The 14471-nt window shown below is 35.9% G+C and overlaps 4 protein-coding genes and 1 long non-coding RNA gene across 9 annotated transcripts; 3 read left to right on the top strand and 2 right to left on the bottom strand.

The window, feature by feature from the left end:
* The first annotated feature begins 236 nt into the window (after positions 1 to 236).
* LOC143365280 (cytochrome b-c1 complex subunit 7) lies at positions 237 to 1258 on the top strand. Its single transcript, XM_076805319.1, has 4 exons — positions 237 to 425; positions 511 to 564; positions 725 to 891; positions 979 to 1258. Exons 1-4 carry the CDS (start codon positions 401 to 403, stop codon positions 1054 to 1056), a joined length of 324 nt encoding a protein of 107 aa, XP_076661434.1. The 5' UTR covers positions 237 to 400; the 3' UTR covers positions 1057 to 1258.
* Positions 1259 to 1413: 155 nt separating this feature from the next.
* Positions 1414 to 5608, top strand: Napi-iii (Na[+]-dependent inorganic phosphate cotransporter type III). Of its 4 annotated transcripts, none has more exons than XM_076805317.1 (7): positions 1414 to 2068; positions 2378 to 2704; positions 2823 to 3612; positions 3698 to 3904; positions 3978 to 4188; positions 4273 to 4934; positions 5376 to 5608. In XM_076805317.1, exons 3-7 carry the CDS (start codon positions 3409 to 3411, stop codon positions 5604 to 5606), a joined length of 1515 nt encoding a protein of 504 aa, XP_076661432.1. In that variant the 5' UTR covers positions 1414 to 2068; positions 2378 to 2704; positions 2823 to 3408; the 3' UTR covers positions 5607 to 5608. The 4 variants fall into 4 exon arrangements, with proteins under 4 accessions (XP_076661432.1, XP_076661429.1, XP_076661431.1 ...); XM_076805314.1 differs by having other exon boundaries at positions 1414 to 2247; XM_076805316.1 differs by having other exon boundaries at positions 1414 to 2253.
* A 239-nt stretch (positions 5609 to 5847) lies between these two features.
* LOC143365276 (EF-hand domain-containing protein 1) lies at positions 5848 to 9912 on the top strand. Its single transcript, XM_076805311.1, has 5 exons — positions 5848 to 5975; positions 6049 to 6185; positions 6316 to 6638; positions 6805 to 7253; positions 7538 to 9912. The coding sequence occupies exons 1-5, from the start codon at positions 5928 to 5930 to the stop codon at positions 8471 to 8473; spliced, it is 1893 nt and encodes a 630-aa protein (XP_076661426.1). The 5' UTR covers positions 5848 to 5927; the 3' UTR covers positions 8474 to 9912.
* LOC143365281 (uncharacterized) lies at positions 6196 to 6975 on the bottom strand. The gene is made up of 2 exons (XR_013084522.1): positions 6851 to 6975; positions 6196 to 6481 (listed from the first exon to the last, which is right to left on the bottom strand). It is a non-coding gene; the product is annotated as an uncharacterized LOC143365281 (long non-coding RNA).
* Positions 9913 to 10150: 238 nt separating the features above from the next.
* On the bottom strand, positions 10151 to 14430 carry Ythdf (YTH domain-containing family protein). Of its 2 annotated transcripts, none has more exons than XM_076805312.1 (4): positions 14057 to 14430; positions 13928 to 13955; positions 11147 to 12915; positions 10151 to 10860 (listed from the first exon to the last, which is right to left on the bottom strand). In XM_076805312.1, the coding sequence occupies exons 1-4, from the start codon at positions 14090 to 14092 to the stop codon at positions 10813 to 10815; spliced, it is 1881 nt and encodes a 626-aa protein (XP_076661427.1). In that variant the 5' UTR covers positions 14093 to 14430; the 3' UTR covers positions 10151 to 10812. The 2 variants fall into 2 exon arrangements, with proteins under 2 accessions (XP_076661427.1, XP_076661428.1); XM_076805313.1 differs by having other exon boundaries at positions 13928 to 14073; positions 14190 to 14430.
* Positions 14431 to 14471: the final 41 nt, after the last annotated feature.

The raw sequence follows: 14471 nt of genomic DNA, 5'->3' as shown, positions 1-14471 counted from the left end.
CTACCCCCACCATTTTACTGTACACAGCAATGTGCAGACTTTTAAAAAAGCAACAAGCAAAGGAAACTGAATCAAAGCGAGCTTGCTTTTATATGTAATTGTTTTTTCTCTGATTCTCTGTGGAGTGTTTCTCTTTATCTTCAGTTCGCGAGGCAGCACGGTTACAATAACGAGTCGATAGCCAATGAGAGCAAAGACGAAATAGCATCTCCTGCTCTCGACCGTATTTCGCGTAAGAAGACGACAAAGAGCGCTGCTCACAGTTTAGGACGTTGTTCTATTGATTTCAGCAGTGATTCTTCTGCAAGAAGAAAGTTACTGCATTCTAACAAGTAGTAATTATTAAGAATAAATTTGGAGGGATTCTGCACTCAGTGTGCGAGGGACTCAATATATAAAAATGACATTTCTTAAGACTTTGACATGTCAGTTAATTTTACGTGATATAACTTTATATCTAATTAGTGATCATAGTTAAACCTTATGTAATTTTATCTTTCTACTTTGCAGCTAATGTAGCTCTTCGAAAATGGGCATATAATACAGCTGGATTTAGGAAGTATGGTAAGAAAGACGTATACACTGTAGTAAGAATCGGATAAATAATAATTAGTAAAAATTAATTGTTAAATAAATAACTCAATAAGTAGTATGATTGCTTTATATTTTATAAACCAACAAATGTTTTATGAAATGTTTAATATGCTTTTAATATATAAAACAGGTTTGAGGAGAGACGATATTCTCCATGAATATCCTGAAGTCGAAGAAGCAATACGACGACTACCCAAACGTATACAAGAAGAACGTATATTCCGCCTTGTCAGGGCAGCACAATTAGAAGGCATACATAGAATTTTACCAGAAGAGCAATGGACTAAATTTGAAGAGGTAATTTAATATGATCGTTTAATATAAGTTGCTTAATGTACTATAAATATTGGAATGATTTCACACGTGTAATATATTATTGAACAGGACGAGTTGTACCTCACCCCATTAGTAGATGAAGTAAAAAGGGAGAAAGCAGAAAGAGAAAGATACGATGCTATGTGAATAACAATAATTATTTATTAGTCAATATATTTCTTGCAGAATGTAACATTATAAATAATGTTGCTGCGTATGTATGATATGTAAAATATTAAGTAAAATATAATTGTCACTCATTCAAACTGTGTTGATCTAAGATATTATAAGACATAATTCTGCACATTTTATTACTTTTGGTTTAATGAAATAAAGTTTATTAACATTACATCATTTCTTAGTATTTATATAAATTCATTTTATATTTAAGTTATTTGAATCTTCAAAAACCTAGTTATCATGCTTGTTATAAAATCATTGCTAACATTAATTATCATTTTATAATTCACTAAATGAAAAAAGGAATTCTATATCCACAGTTCAGATGCATTTGTTATGAAAGTTGAAAATTAATAATGGAAAAACAGTAGAATATAACATTGATATTGATAATGAGATTCAGTGTGTAATATTTTTATTATAAGGCAAGAAATTCAACCCGTCTGTAGTTTATTTCTGCTTTAACAAAGTTTGCAATAAGTACAGGAAACGATTACTTAATTCTCAATTTTCCATATTAATTTTCAAGAGCCATGAGTTCTCGCATAAGCAACTACAGTCTGCCGACAAAAATTTGTGAATAGATGACCTTTTTGTTTAACTATATATGGACGAGCAGATACGATTATTGGTAATTATGTTCGCATCAATTCGTAGCTCATTTAACACCCTTTATGCAACGACTTATTCACCATTCCCCCACGGAGATCCGGCGCACGGTTAATACGTAATACACATTGTGAATAAACGCGATGACATTTAAAGAGAAATCTACGTGGATACTGGAACGTAAGGATGGCCAATCGATTGTTCATCGATTTACAAATACTACACGTCAGATTTATGCGGCAGTAAACCACTTCGTATTATACGTATAAGATCGTTTCGCGGGAAAATGGCGGATCAATATCTCACCCCCACGCGAATCTGAGCGGCATCCCCAGCTGCTAAAGATTTGTGCGAACAAATTTTCGGTTCTGTGAGTGAAAGAAAATTTCTATTCTTGTATCCTCGATATTTTTACCTTTTTAGTGAACGATTCAATTAGTTCTTCATGCTATCCGAACATTCGACGCGTGTTCTTGATATAATTCTTAAAAAATGGATCTCGAAGTGTGAACTACACGGAAGATCGTGCAAAGAATGATGCAAAAAGTGGTAATGGTAGAGAGCATATTTTACAATATTTTTCGTGTACAAAACACTATACAATATGCTTGAAAGCTTTGCCCATACTGGCCAATCATTTTTCGCTTTTACACAGTTTCCAATATAATACTCTTTGCAGTCTGCAAAACGTCGGCCACTTTCCGTGCAAGCACCCCTTCGTAACGACTTCGATTCTCGTTTTCAAATTGCACGCGAAAAAACTGTAAGGGAAAGGAAAAGAGCAGCTTCTTACGGATAAAAGCTTTGTCAGGAATGCGAGCTTCAATCGGTCTACGAAGTGTCACCACGTGAATAGTGAGAGGGGTAACACCACCCCCTTCGGAATCGAGCGTTAACAGAATTGGCAAACCGTTTCCTCGGTCTAATAATTGAATTTCTTTTATGGATGTCGGAGCAACTTGTTCCTTAAAATCGATTCTAAGACGGTCATCATGTGTGTGCGAAGGTAATTGTTAAACGAAGTAGTTGCATCGCTTTCAAGAATTCTTCATATTCTAATACACGAATCTGTACGAAAGCCATGTGCGTGGTACGTAAAATACACGGGTTTTGGTTAATTGCAGATGCCGGAAAACCAGCGGTCGGCGTGTTTCCGCGTATGGAAAACGCTGATAATGAATAATTATCAAATCGAACATCATATTTTATATTTAATAAAAACTTGAATGATTAGAGAGGCGTGTACACAGTAATTGGTCTAATGCTGGCAACGCATTCGGCAACTGTACGATAGTGTCCAAGGAAAACATAATGTTCAATATATTAGGTGCTGCGCCAAAATACTACCTCTGTTATATGTACAAAGTTACAAAATTGATCGTGTTAGACGTAAAATAAAAAAATATATATATCAAATTATATGTGTACACAGACACAACAAACATACACAGAACACACTCGTACATTTATATACATATATGGATATTAACGTAAAAGAAGAAATATATTCTTATGTAAAACTATTCATACATCAATGTATAGCAGAGTGAATCAGAAGCTCTTCCTCAATGCATGTCCTTTCATTTGATGATGTATCGCTTTCGAACAATATGGAAAGAGGACATTCGATATCAATAATCATTTGACAAATGTATACAAGCAAAAGCATACACAGACAGTTCAAAAGAATCGAGTATTAAGTAAATAAAAATGAGCATACCATACGATGAGAGTTTGGTATGGATAGTAGTGGTCGGATTTTTAGTGGCTTTTGTTTTGGCATTTGGAATTGGAGCTAATGATGTTGCCAACAGTTTTGGAACGAGTGTGGGTGCTGGAGTACTTACAATATTCCAAGCTTGTGTTTTAGCGACTATATTCGAAATTGCTGGTGCTGTACTCATCGGCTATAAGGTATTTTAAATTTAAGGTGTTTTAACTTACAAATCATATATCAAGTGCAATTATTGGTAAAAGCATTAATTAATATTTCTTTTAGGTTTCTGATACAATGAGAAAGGGAATACTAGATGTTACATTGTACGAAGGCCATGAAAAAGAATTAATGTTAGGAGCGTTGTCTAGTTTAGCTGGATCTGGTATCTGGCTAATGCTAGCAACAGCATTACGATTACCTATTTCTGGAACACATTCCATTGTTGGTGCTACAGTTGGGTTTTCACTTGTGTGTAGAGGTACTGCAGGGGTCAGTAGTCATTCTTTTACCTAATATAAAATACTTGTTATTTTGCAATGTAATTAATATTTTGTTATTACAGGTAAAGTGGATAGCTCTTGCAAATATAGCAGCATCCTGGTTTGCCAGTCCTGTACTTAGTGGAATTGTATCGGGTGCTATATTTTGGCTTCTAAGAAAATCTGTGCTCCAGTCAAATAAGCCCTTAGAACAAGGTCTTCGTATTCTCCCATTAGCGTACGGTCTCACTGTTGCTGTTAATGTTATCTCGGTTGCACACGATGGACCTAAACGTAAACATTCATATTTGTATCTTAAAACACCTTTCTATATTAAACCTAACTTAATAATAATATGTATCCGATCTCCGTTTTCAGTTTTAATGCTCGATAAATTGCCGTGGTGGGGTAGTTTAATAGCCGCGATAAGTTTCGGTTTATTTTCCGCTGCCATTGTTTATGTCTTTGTCGTACCGTGGCAAAGAAAGAGGATATTACTTGCACTGAATAGCAACGAAACTGCAACAACAACAACAACAACAACAAAGTTTGGTACCTGTGATAAAAAAGAAACTACAGCATTATCTGTTATATCAGAAGCCCCACAAAGTAGTAGCAGTAGTAGTAGTAACGGTAACGCTAAAGAAGGAGCACCAAAGTTACGTGGTAATAGCAGCGCGAGTCCTCTGTTAATGGTGTCGGGATTGGATACGGAGGGTGCTAAAGTTGAACCTGAAAGGAATAACGAGGAACCACCGGAAGTATCGAGACTATTTGCTTTTCTGCAAGTACTGACTGCTGCGTTCGGTAGTTTCGCACACGGTGGTAACGATGTCAGCAACGCGATTGGACCACTTATTGCACTTTGGGCTGTATACGCAGAAGGATCAGCTAGGCAAGAAGCAGAAACTCCATTACTTATTCTACTTTACGGTGGTCTAGGAATATCAACTGGTCTTTGGATATGGGGACGTAGAGTTATACAAACATTAGGTCAAGATTTAGCACGTATTACACCAACAACTGGATTTACTATAGAGGTATGAATCAGTCTTTGAAAACTATTATAATATCAATTTCAGTTCTATAAAACAGTTGTGAAGAACCGTTATTTCGAATAACTGTTACGAACAACCGAATTTCCAGCTAATATCTGTTTCGAGTCTTAGATCCAAACAGTTATTTTTTAGGTTCTTGTGGTTATAGAATTTATTCTCGCATCAAATTTTGGCTACAAGGAGTTATACGTATAGACATAAGCCTACTACTACATTCCATCTGACATTTGAAACCTATATAAGAACTGTAATCAAAACAAATATTAGCTAGAAGTTTCGGCTTTCCTCATAACTGTTTTAATCGGAACCTTTATATAACAGTTTTAAACAGTTATTTTTGGAACCGTCTTAAGCCCTGGTATGAATGTATTAGAAATACAAAATTTGAACATAGATGATTTACTAATTCAATATTGATCACAGGTAGGAGCAGCAGTGACAGTTTTGTTGGCAAGTAAGGCTGGTTTACCTGTGTCAACAACACATTGCAAAGTGGGATCAGTTGTCTGTGTGGGATGGGCATCGCGTGGCGGTGAGGGCGTGTCATGGAAATTATTTCGTAATATTGCATTCGCATGGTTGATCACCGTGCCAGTAGCCGGCTGCTTATCTGCAGGGTGTATGGCTATTTTCAAAGAAATAATTAGTATGTGACTTCATAATCGAGGCAACTAACAAGTTTTAGTGAAAACCATCCAATGCTACTGTTGTCAATAATTTATGCAGAAATAAATGATCAAATAACTACTTAAACTAATAGTTATCCTTCACCTGCGAATGATACAACCACTGAATTCTTAATTATTTTATATAATTTTCTCTCAGTAGCAATAGGTACTAAGAAATTGGTGTTATATCAATATATGTATACGTGTAGCGTTGTTATAGCAACAGGTTTAAACAGAGTCTTTGACAAGATGTTCAAGACACGCGTCTAGTGAAAGTATATTTTGTACAATATTTTTATAATTTAATATGGAAGATTTACCAAATATACCGGGCTATGCATTTCGTAATCCAAGTGTAAGTCAGACGGAAGCACATTCTAATTATCGTACCTTAACAATCGAGACTAAAATAATATTTTCTTTTAAAGATTACCGATTATAGGTTGCTTCAAAAGTTAAATTTTTTAAATGGTTATCGCGTGGTGCGTGACAGTAAAGTTGGTATCGGAGGAAGGCCAATAGATGCTGCATCAGCCGCGTACATTAAAGATACAATTGAAGTAGAGTAAGTAATGAACTCAATCATGTAAATTTTATTGTACTCCTGAAACTGAATTGTAGTGTTTATTCAAGTATCTTATACAAAGTCACTTAAGTTAACAATACTAATACAAAATATTAATACTCAAAACTAGGTATGATCCATCGTTAACATACGGCCGTGTGAAGGGATACGCATATCGTCAAGTTATTCCGCATTATGCATTGTTCGCTCAAAAATGCCTTTGTTTCAAAGCGTTTTTCCGCCAGGGAGTATTCAATTCGCCTGACGAACATTTCCGGATACGTCATGTGAACATCCTATATTTTTTGGAGAACGACACAATAAGCGTCATGGAGCCACCGGTTGATAACGCAGGATTTAAGCAAGGAAAGCTTGTTAGGCGCGGAAAAATTGAAAAGAACGAAGAAGGTGATACGCTACATTGGAAGGATTTCAATGTAGGGATTGACGTATGTACGTACGCACGAATAAGTCGTCGATATGTCTTCGTATAAAACTATAAAAATATTCATCAATCTACGCGTTACGTTTGTTACAAACCGTTTCAACCGTTCGTACTTTCTGTTATATAGTTATACAAGCCACGTCACGCCGATTTAATACATATCGTTGATTGCAGGTATTTATGGTGTAGTTTATCATATTGTCGATTGCGATCTATTTACCAGAGAGTTTTTGAGTAGCCAAGGGATAGACGTCGGAGACAAAGAGGAACCTCCTATAGATCCTTACATGTCGTTTCGCGCGTCCAAGCAGAGACTACCCACATGCGTCACGAAAATCCCAGATGATCCTAGACGACGATTTTTGGAATACGATAAGATGGTGTTGCGATTCACTGCCACGTGGAACGAAGACGTATACCGAATAATGTATTTCTTAACGGACGACACGATAACTGTAATAGAGGTCCAGAAACCGAACTGCGGAAAGGATCCGGTAGTCACCCTACTGAAAAGAATGAAAGTACCGAAAGACTGGAAAAATTTACCGTCATCCTACCCAGCCATATACATGGAATACGGCGATTCAGAAATTGTTGAATATTATACGCCACAAGATTTTACCGTAAGTCTCTCTAAAGAGTTACTAAAAAAAAAAGGACATGTGTTACGAAGATTTTTTACGCAGAGTGTATCCTCCATGAACCACCATTTTTCAAATATTTCTGATAATCTGTAGCAGAGCATAGTCTACAACTACATCTAAAGATGGTTTTGTTATTCTGAAAAATGTTGCTGTTCATAACGTAGGTTGTGATTGAATTTCTACCGTTTGAAAAATGGTGGTTAAAGGATCCATACGATATCTTCGTATGAATCGAGCGAATGTTAACAATTTTCTTGTTACAGATAGGCGAAACGGTGTTCATATTCAGTCGACGGTTTCTTTTGCACGACTGCGACTCGTTCACACGGAAATACTACTCGAGCATGTTGGGGATAACGCAACCGGAAAGAATTCCGCTTCCGGAAGAGGAGCCAAAGCCGACGGTAGAATACATACCACCACCGCACATCAAATTCGGTACACCTGAGGATACTTACAACGGCTGTTTCTCCTTCGTGCTTAAACCACCGAGGAAGGATGTCGTCCGTCAGCTGATAAACTTTCCGAAAAAGCTACGTTATTCCATGAAAATGGACGTGGTGCATCCAGAAGACAAGGACCGTGATTTCATCCTGCAGTATAGTTTAAACGACGGCACGATAGTGGTGCAAGAGGTCGAGAAACGCAACTCGGGTCGTCGAGAAGGTTGCTTCCTGAAAGCGACACTGGTCCCGAAGCCAAACACTGGAAGAGACAATCCGGAATATTATACCCCTCAAGACTTCCACATCGGCGCGCGAATTAACATCTTCAATCATTACTTTATCATTGTGGGGGCCGATCTGTTCGTGTATCGTTACATGGAGACCAATCCTGAAAAGTTCTCGCGGGAGGTACGGGATAACGTTCGCGACTATTTCGCTAATCGAAATTTACTCGGTGACGAAATAGCGGTCGAAGTGAAAAAAATACACGATGCAACGAAAGCGAAAGACTATGACGTGAAACCGGCCGATCCAACTGTTGAACATGATGTAGATATGATGAAATGTTTAAAAGAATTTGAAGCTCAAGCTACACAGAAATACGAAGGACAACACGGCGAACTAAAGCCAATACCACCTACGGTGGATAAATTGTGTCCAGATTTGGCAACGACAAATAATTCTGAAGATCCTAAAGAGCCCTCAAATAATTCTAAAAAGGGAGTAAGATGGGATAACCGGATAGAAAAATAACAAGGTTTCTGATTTACGATTGGTAATCACATTGAGCGCAATTATTTTTCTAATCCATTTCTCGGATGAACGGTGATTTTTAAATATAATTTATTGAAGAAATAAATTATTTTTTTTTATTGCAAGTGTTGAATGCAATCGTCATTCACCATGTTTATCATTTTAAATTATAGGATTACCAATCGAAATTACAATCGAATAATTTATGTTTTTTTTTTAGAAAAGCACTTCCTGCGCATGTGAAATTTTTTAATAGTTAAATTTGAATATTAAATTCGTAGTTTGATTCAACATTTAATCAAACATGATTATACAATGTAAATACTAAACAGTGTAGATACATTACGAGTATACTATTCGTATGTCTGCATATTATAATACAACGATAATATACAGATATGCAGTTTGTATACTTATAGTATATATTGTGTCAATCATAAAATAAAGTTCAGATAAATCTTTGGGATCCAAATATCTTTTAACGAAACTTTAAAATGTGATTGAGGAAAATATTAATTACTTTCTTTAACTGAATAGTAATCAATAAAATAATAATTAGTAAAGTTATTTAACAAAGTTTTTCAAACTTTGATCAACTGAAACATAGAAATTTAATAGAGCTTACATGATCGCCTATTCTACTCAGACAATGCTAGGTGTTCAACTCTTGAACAATTGAATTTCTCTCTTAAACTACAAATGAGATGTAGTGATTTAAAAACATCAGCCACAAATTTTTAACGTTGATATATTACTTTAATAAGATGTGTTTCACTGTTGCAATATTCACAACATAGAATCAAGGAAAAAGACTTCAACTGCACATGATTTAGGTATTTTTTCTTGTTATCCATCAATTGTATATGCAGAGAAGTAATTCTCGTAATGAGCATGCCTTGATTAAACAATGTTGCACTACATTGCATGTAATTCATTCATTTTTGTACAATTTTCTTTAATAAACTGAAAATCACACCCTAGTTCATTATTACATTGTATGAAATCTGATCCATCCTTAAAAGACTGCTGATTTATATGAAAGTATATTTTCATTTTTTCGTGAAACGTAGGAAAGAAAATATCATTGCTTCATCATTTTCTGTATAGTTCTCTAGAAATCAATTTCTATTTATAATAATATGTATATATAACTACCAAATAAGTAATCAAATCTATGATGAAATCTATCTTTCCATGTTTTAGTTCACTAATTTCACATTAGATAAGCAGTTTTTGTTTTATATTAATATTCAAACTTCTACGTATAATTCCGTAAAAATAGATTAAATTTAGTGATATTTTTCAAAAGATACTTTAAAAAAAAAAAAGAATCATCTCGAACAATTGCATGTTCAAAAATTTGTGAAACTATGGACAAGTTTCTCTTGTGGTAAAAGCAATTTGGATTTGAAGAATTATGAAACTAAGACGAAGAAAATGTAGTAAATAGTGAAGAAAAATAAAATAACGGATAATTTTAACAATAGGAATTATAATATCTCATTGAAATTTTCATCAAATAGTAGAATAATATTCGTCATCATATACGTTACTATAGAGTAACTGTAATATTATATTCTTCTTCATTATATAATATTTTAGATCGCTTTTGCAGTCCTTGAATAATATAATAATAATATATATATAATTTGCAATAGATATAGAATATGCATAAAATAATCAGTTGACAATAATGTCTATTATTATCCAATGATCAAGCATAATTGTTACAAATAAACTTAAAATGTTGTAATAAGCCCTTGCACCTTTTTAACAAAGAAAGGTGTGAGAGTCCTTTCAGTCACAGGCACCAGGTTATATGTCCATTGAAGTTTAAAATAGTAATTGATTTAAATGACACTTGCTTACAATATTGTTCTCGCATAGATTTTTTTTCATTATCAACAAAAGTTTAAGCATTTTACAAGGGGTTAGTCCACATATTACAGTTTTTCTTCTTCCATATCGCATTTTTTTTTCTTTCATTTTTAATTTGTACGTTTAAGAAACACCTTTTCGACGAATAGCACGCAACACCACACTATATGCTTAACTGTCAGCAAGTTTACTCGATATCCCGTGAAAGTGAATTATGTTCCTCTTCATAGTAGGTATAATTAGATAATATTTATGATGCCGACGCGACGCTAATTATCATACAAGTTGATTATTTAACAGAAGGAGATAGTCTCAATGGTGAGAGTTCGGTCACAGGAATTAGAAGCCCTTTGTGTATCCATGAAAGCAAAGGTAAGTAGTAAGACGATAATTAGTCGTAGCGTGCTTCCTTTATGATGATTACTATCATGAATAATAGTATATTTTTGTTGTATCCACCGCTACTGGCGTGAACCGCCTCTGCCTCTGCCACGACCACCATCTCGATCCTGTAAGAAAACGCAACAATAAGTATCACAAACACCAAATTCAATTCTATTAACACTAGGTTCATAAGATGTGTTCTAATATTTTTAATTTACTATTACTGGAATTGTAAAGATGCATCCATAAAGAAGTATTCAACAAATTTATTTTGTTGGACATATATTATTTTAAGAAATGACTAAAAATTTGGACAAAATCTCGTTATTTTTGTACAGTAATGTAAAACAGTCACTTTTAGTGTTCTTTAAACTTAGTGTTAATTATGATGCTTCAGAAGATAGTACTCACTTTGCGCTGATGATGCAAATGCGGTTGATGGAGATGATGGTCTCTCGGCATATCTGTGTGTCCTCTGTTTCTAGGATTGGAAGAGTGATGATGCGGTATAGGATTTGTTGGTACTTTACGCTGGTCTTCCTCAGCCTGTTTGCGTTCGTAATGTCCAAAATCATCGAAGATGCTCGTCGAGTGCCGGAACGTATGTAATATACGTAACACCGTCACTCCTTTTGCGTGAGGAACCTCCTGCGCGTCCCTCGAATTGGTCACCGGTTTATTCTCATTGTTTTCTAATTTAATGTGACGAAGTTGCACATTAGGAACATCCTTTACATAAATCCAACGAACACGAAATTGACCTTTCCATTTGTCTTGGGACCAGACAGAGCTGTTACTCTGATAATCAACAGGCGACACCATCTGTGCCATACCACAGAAATGGCCAGATCCATTCACAGAAAAGAACAAGTACAAAGGTGCACCTTCGCGACTGGCTTCTCTGTACGCTTGATCTAATCTTTTGTTGCCATGTTCAGTACTGCACCAAATTTCATATTTAATGGATCTATGAATATCATCCTCGGAATAAGATTTAATAACAAAAAACCTAGCTCCAGGAGCAGTTTGATCGAATTCTACAGGATTATAATCGTTTTTCACTTTCAGTTCATCCAGAACAGGATGAGATTGCGCTTGTACAATCTGCTGTTGTTGCTGCTGCTGCAATTGCTGTTGTTGCTGCTGCTGCTGTGGATGCGGCTGCGAATGCTGTTGCGGATGCTGCTGATGTTGTTGTGGCGGCGGCTGCTGCTGCTGCTGTTGTTGGTGATGTTGTTGTTGCTGCTGTTGGTGTTGTTGTTGTGGTTGGTGTTGTTGTTGTTGTTGTGGTGGTGGTGGCATATGAATCTGTGATTGTGGAGGTGACGGAGGCGTTGTAGGCTGTCTATTCCAACACGGTGGAGGAGGAGGTCTTTGTCGTTGAACTAGTGGCGGAGGTGGTGGGACAGGAGGTTGTACCTGAGGTGGTGGTGGCGCTGTCGGAGGAGGAGCAGATGATTTACCTTCGCCCCATGTTCCAATGTCCATATTATGCTTTCCAGGCACAATAGGTGGCGGAGGCATCCCAGCCTTCTTTCTCATTCCTTGAGAGGATGATAGGGGAGGTACTGGCTTGGCCGGTTGGCTCGCTACACTGGCCCATGTTATTTTTCTAGGTTCCTTCGGTTCTGGTTTTATCGGCTGAGCAGATGTAGCCTGCTGTTCTTGTCGCGGTACCTCTCCGCTTCCCAATGACAACCCCTGCACACTTTGCTCGATAGCCTTAATTTCGGTATTACTAGGCGTCGGATAATTTTCATTTCCACGTGGAGCTTGATAATAATCCTCGTAACGTGTTTTTCTAGGAGTGCCCCAAGCACTAAAATCACCATTCCCATGAAAATAATTAAAAGCAGGCTGACCAAACGTACTAAAACCACCACCTGCACTAGCAGAGAACATTCCATCCATGCTGTATGCATCATGACCTATTTGACCTCCATATCCGGAAAGAAATGTAACGGGATCTGTTCCATTTGACCAAGTACCATCCCCGGCACCGAATGTTTGATAAGGGAATGAGGTACCTGCATAGTAAGTACTATATGGGTCACCAGTACCAATTGGATAGCTTGAATGATGCGTATTATTGCCTCCTCTCCATGAATCAAATCCAGTATCTTCTCCGCCAGCATGTTCTGTCTGTGGTTGTTGCTGGTGTTCTTTAGGACCATTGCTCACTAACAGAGATGGAATTTTATCTCATTAATGTACTAAATGTACTGTTTATAAGTATGAAATAATCTGAAAGTATTTCTTTAATAACTTGATAAAACTGCAAATTTTTTATTAGAAGAAAACGTTGCATTACTTAAAACGTATGTGTGTACATATACAATAAAAAAATAATACATAAGATATATTTAAAACAAACAGTACTTAGGGAATAATTAGTGAAAGCTATTTGAACTGCTTTATGCAATTATACATAATACAGCTAAGAAATAAGGTACCTCATTCTACTAAAAATGGTATTGAAACTTTGTTATTAATTTAACTAATTTCGATCATTAGTAATTTAAAAAAAAATATATTATGAATAACAGTATAAAGATTAAACATATGTGCAAAATAACTTCCTTCAGCTTTTTAAATCTTATGTCAATTAATTTATTATGATAAATCAGTAATTTAAATAAAAATGTTTCATGCAAAATGTACAGACCTATTAATACATAACAGAAAATTTTGAATTTTAATTCTAAATCAAATGGCCTTTAATATATAACATTGTTATCATCCGTGTTACAATATATTCATTAATATGTCTTATAACGGTTAATAATAGTTATCACATGTCACAAAACAGAAAATAATTTTAAAAACACATACAGGAAATGTGTAGTTCTGTTGACAATAAAAACACTTGAGATATACTGAACCATGTTGATAGGTTATTGCACTACGTATGTGTATATACGTGCTCGTATAGTTATCTGTTAAGATCGTAAATAACAAATTGTTTATATAATTTCAAAAAATACATGTGTTCAGCTTACTACGACATAAAAATATCGCAGCCAGACTTTTATGAAACTAGAGTAGATTCGGAATGATCGTGCCTCAGCCGATAAAAAATACGTACACGTATATAGCGAATTTTGGAATAAAATTTGAGCACGGCCTTAAAGACTGATCTCGCGAAGGAAAAGGTACCGAAAAAACTATTGTGCAAAGACATAATGAACTCACCTTGACTGTTGGTTTGTCCTTTCATCCGCTGCATTCCGTTGCATGGAAAAATATACAAAATTTAGAATGGCTGTCTTCAGTGAAAGGTATCTGCAGAATAGCGGTGTGGTAGCAAGTCAACACACTGACCTGATTTGAAACAGCACCTGCCAATCCAGTTGACATAACCTGTCACACACTCTGTCTGCCCTTTACAGACGCCAAAGAGACGCCTGTACCTTAACAAAATAAAGTTTTCAAATGCAATACCACGATTACATACAACAGCGTTATACCACTCAAGTACGCGAACACTTCTTCCGAGGAGAGGTCCTCAAATTCGCATCCGCAACACCTGAGACCTCCGCGTATTTTCTCGCAATGTCTTACCGCGAGAGAGTCTCAGGAAATCTTTCTTGTTACACTTTGGGATTGATAAATTTCCACAAAATTCTCAACTCCGAATAATAACTACGTGACGTGCACTGACCTCTCGTATGTATTAACAGATTGTCTAACTTACGCGACGATAAAGTCCCTATCCGGTGTTCCCTCCGCGACGTCG

The sequence above is a fragment of the Halictus rubicundus genome, chromosome 2 (assembly GCF_050948215.1).
Source record: "Halictus rubicundus isolate RS-2024b chromosome 2, iyHalRubi1_principal, whole genome shotgun sequence".
In the NCBI taxonomy this organism is placed as follows: Eukaryota; Metazoa; Arthropoda; class Insecta; order Hymenoptera; family Halictidae; genus Halictus; species Halictus rubicundus.
This window is presented reverse-complemented; position numbering and strand designations above follow the sequence as displayed.

Bases quoted from the DNA above. Each gene is read 5' to 3' on its own strand.
- LOC143365280 (XM_076805319.1), top strand. From the start codon at position 401: ATGACATTTCTTAAGACTTTGACAT. The intron at 426-510 runs GTCAGTTAATTT...TCTACTTTGCAG, and splicing joins ATTTCTTAAGACTTTGACAT to CTAATGTAGCTCTTCGAAAA. The intron at 892-978 runs GTAATTTAATAT...ATTATTGAACAG, and splicing joins AATGGACTAAATTTGAAGAG to GACGAGTTGTACCTCACCCC.
- Napi-iii (XM_076805317.1), top strand. From the start codon at position 3,409: ATGAGCATACCATACGATGAGAGTTTGGTATGGATAGTAGTGGTCGGA. The intron at 3,613-3,697 runs GTATTTTAAATT...TATTTCTTTTAG, and splicing joins CTGTACTCATCGGCTATAAG to GTTTCTGATACAATGAGAAA. The intron at 4,935-5,375 runs GTATGAATCAGT...TATTGATCACAG, and splicing joins CAACTGGATTTACTATAGAG to GTAGGAGCAGCAGTGACAGT.
- LOC143365276 (XM_076805311.1), top strand. From the start codon at position 5,928: ATGGAAGATTTACCAAATATACCGGGCTATGCATTTCGTAATCCAAGT. The intron at 6,639-6,804 runs GTACGTACGCAC...CGTTGATTGCAG, and splicing joins CAATGTAGGGATTGACGTAT to GTATTTATGGTGTAGTTTAT. The intron at 7,254-7,537 runs GTAAGTCTCTCT...TTCTTGTTACAG, and splicing joins ATACGCCACAAGATTTTACC to ATAGGCGAAACGGTGTTCAT.
- Ythdf (XM_076805312.1), bottom strand. From the start codon at position 14,092: ATGTCAACTGGATTGGCAGGTGCTGTTTCAAATCAG. The intron at 12,916-13,927 runs GTGAGTTCATTA...CATCTCTGTTAG, and splicing joins AGGACAAACCAACAGTCAAG to TGAGCAATGGTCCTAAAGAA. The intron at 10,861-11,146 runs GTGAGTACTATC...GTTTTCTTACAG, and splicing joins ATTTGCATCATCAGCGCAAA to GATCGAGATGGTGGTCGTGG.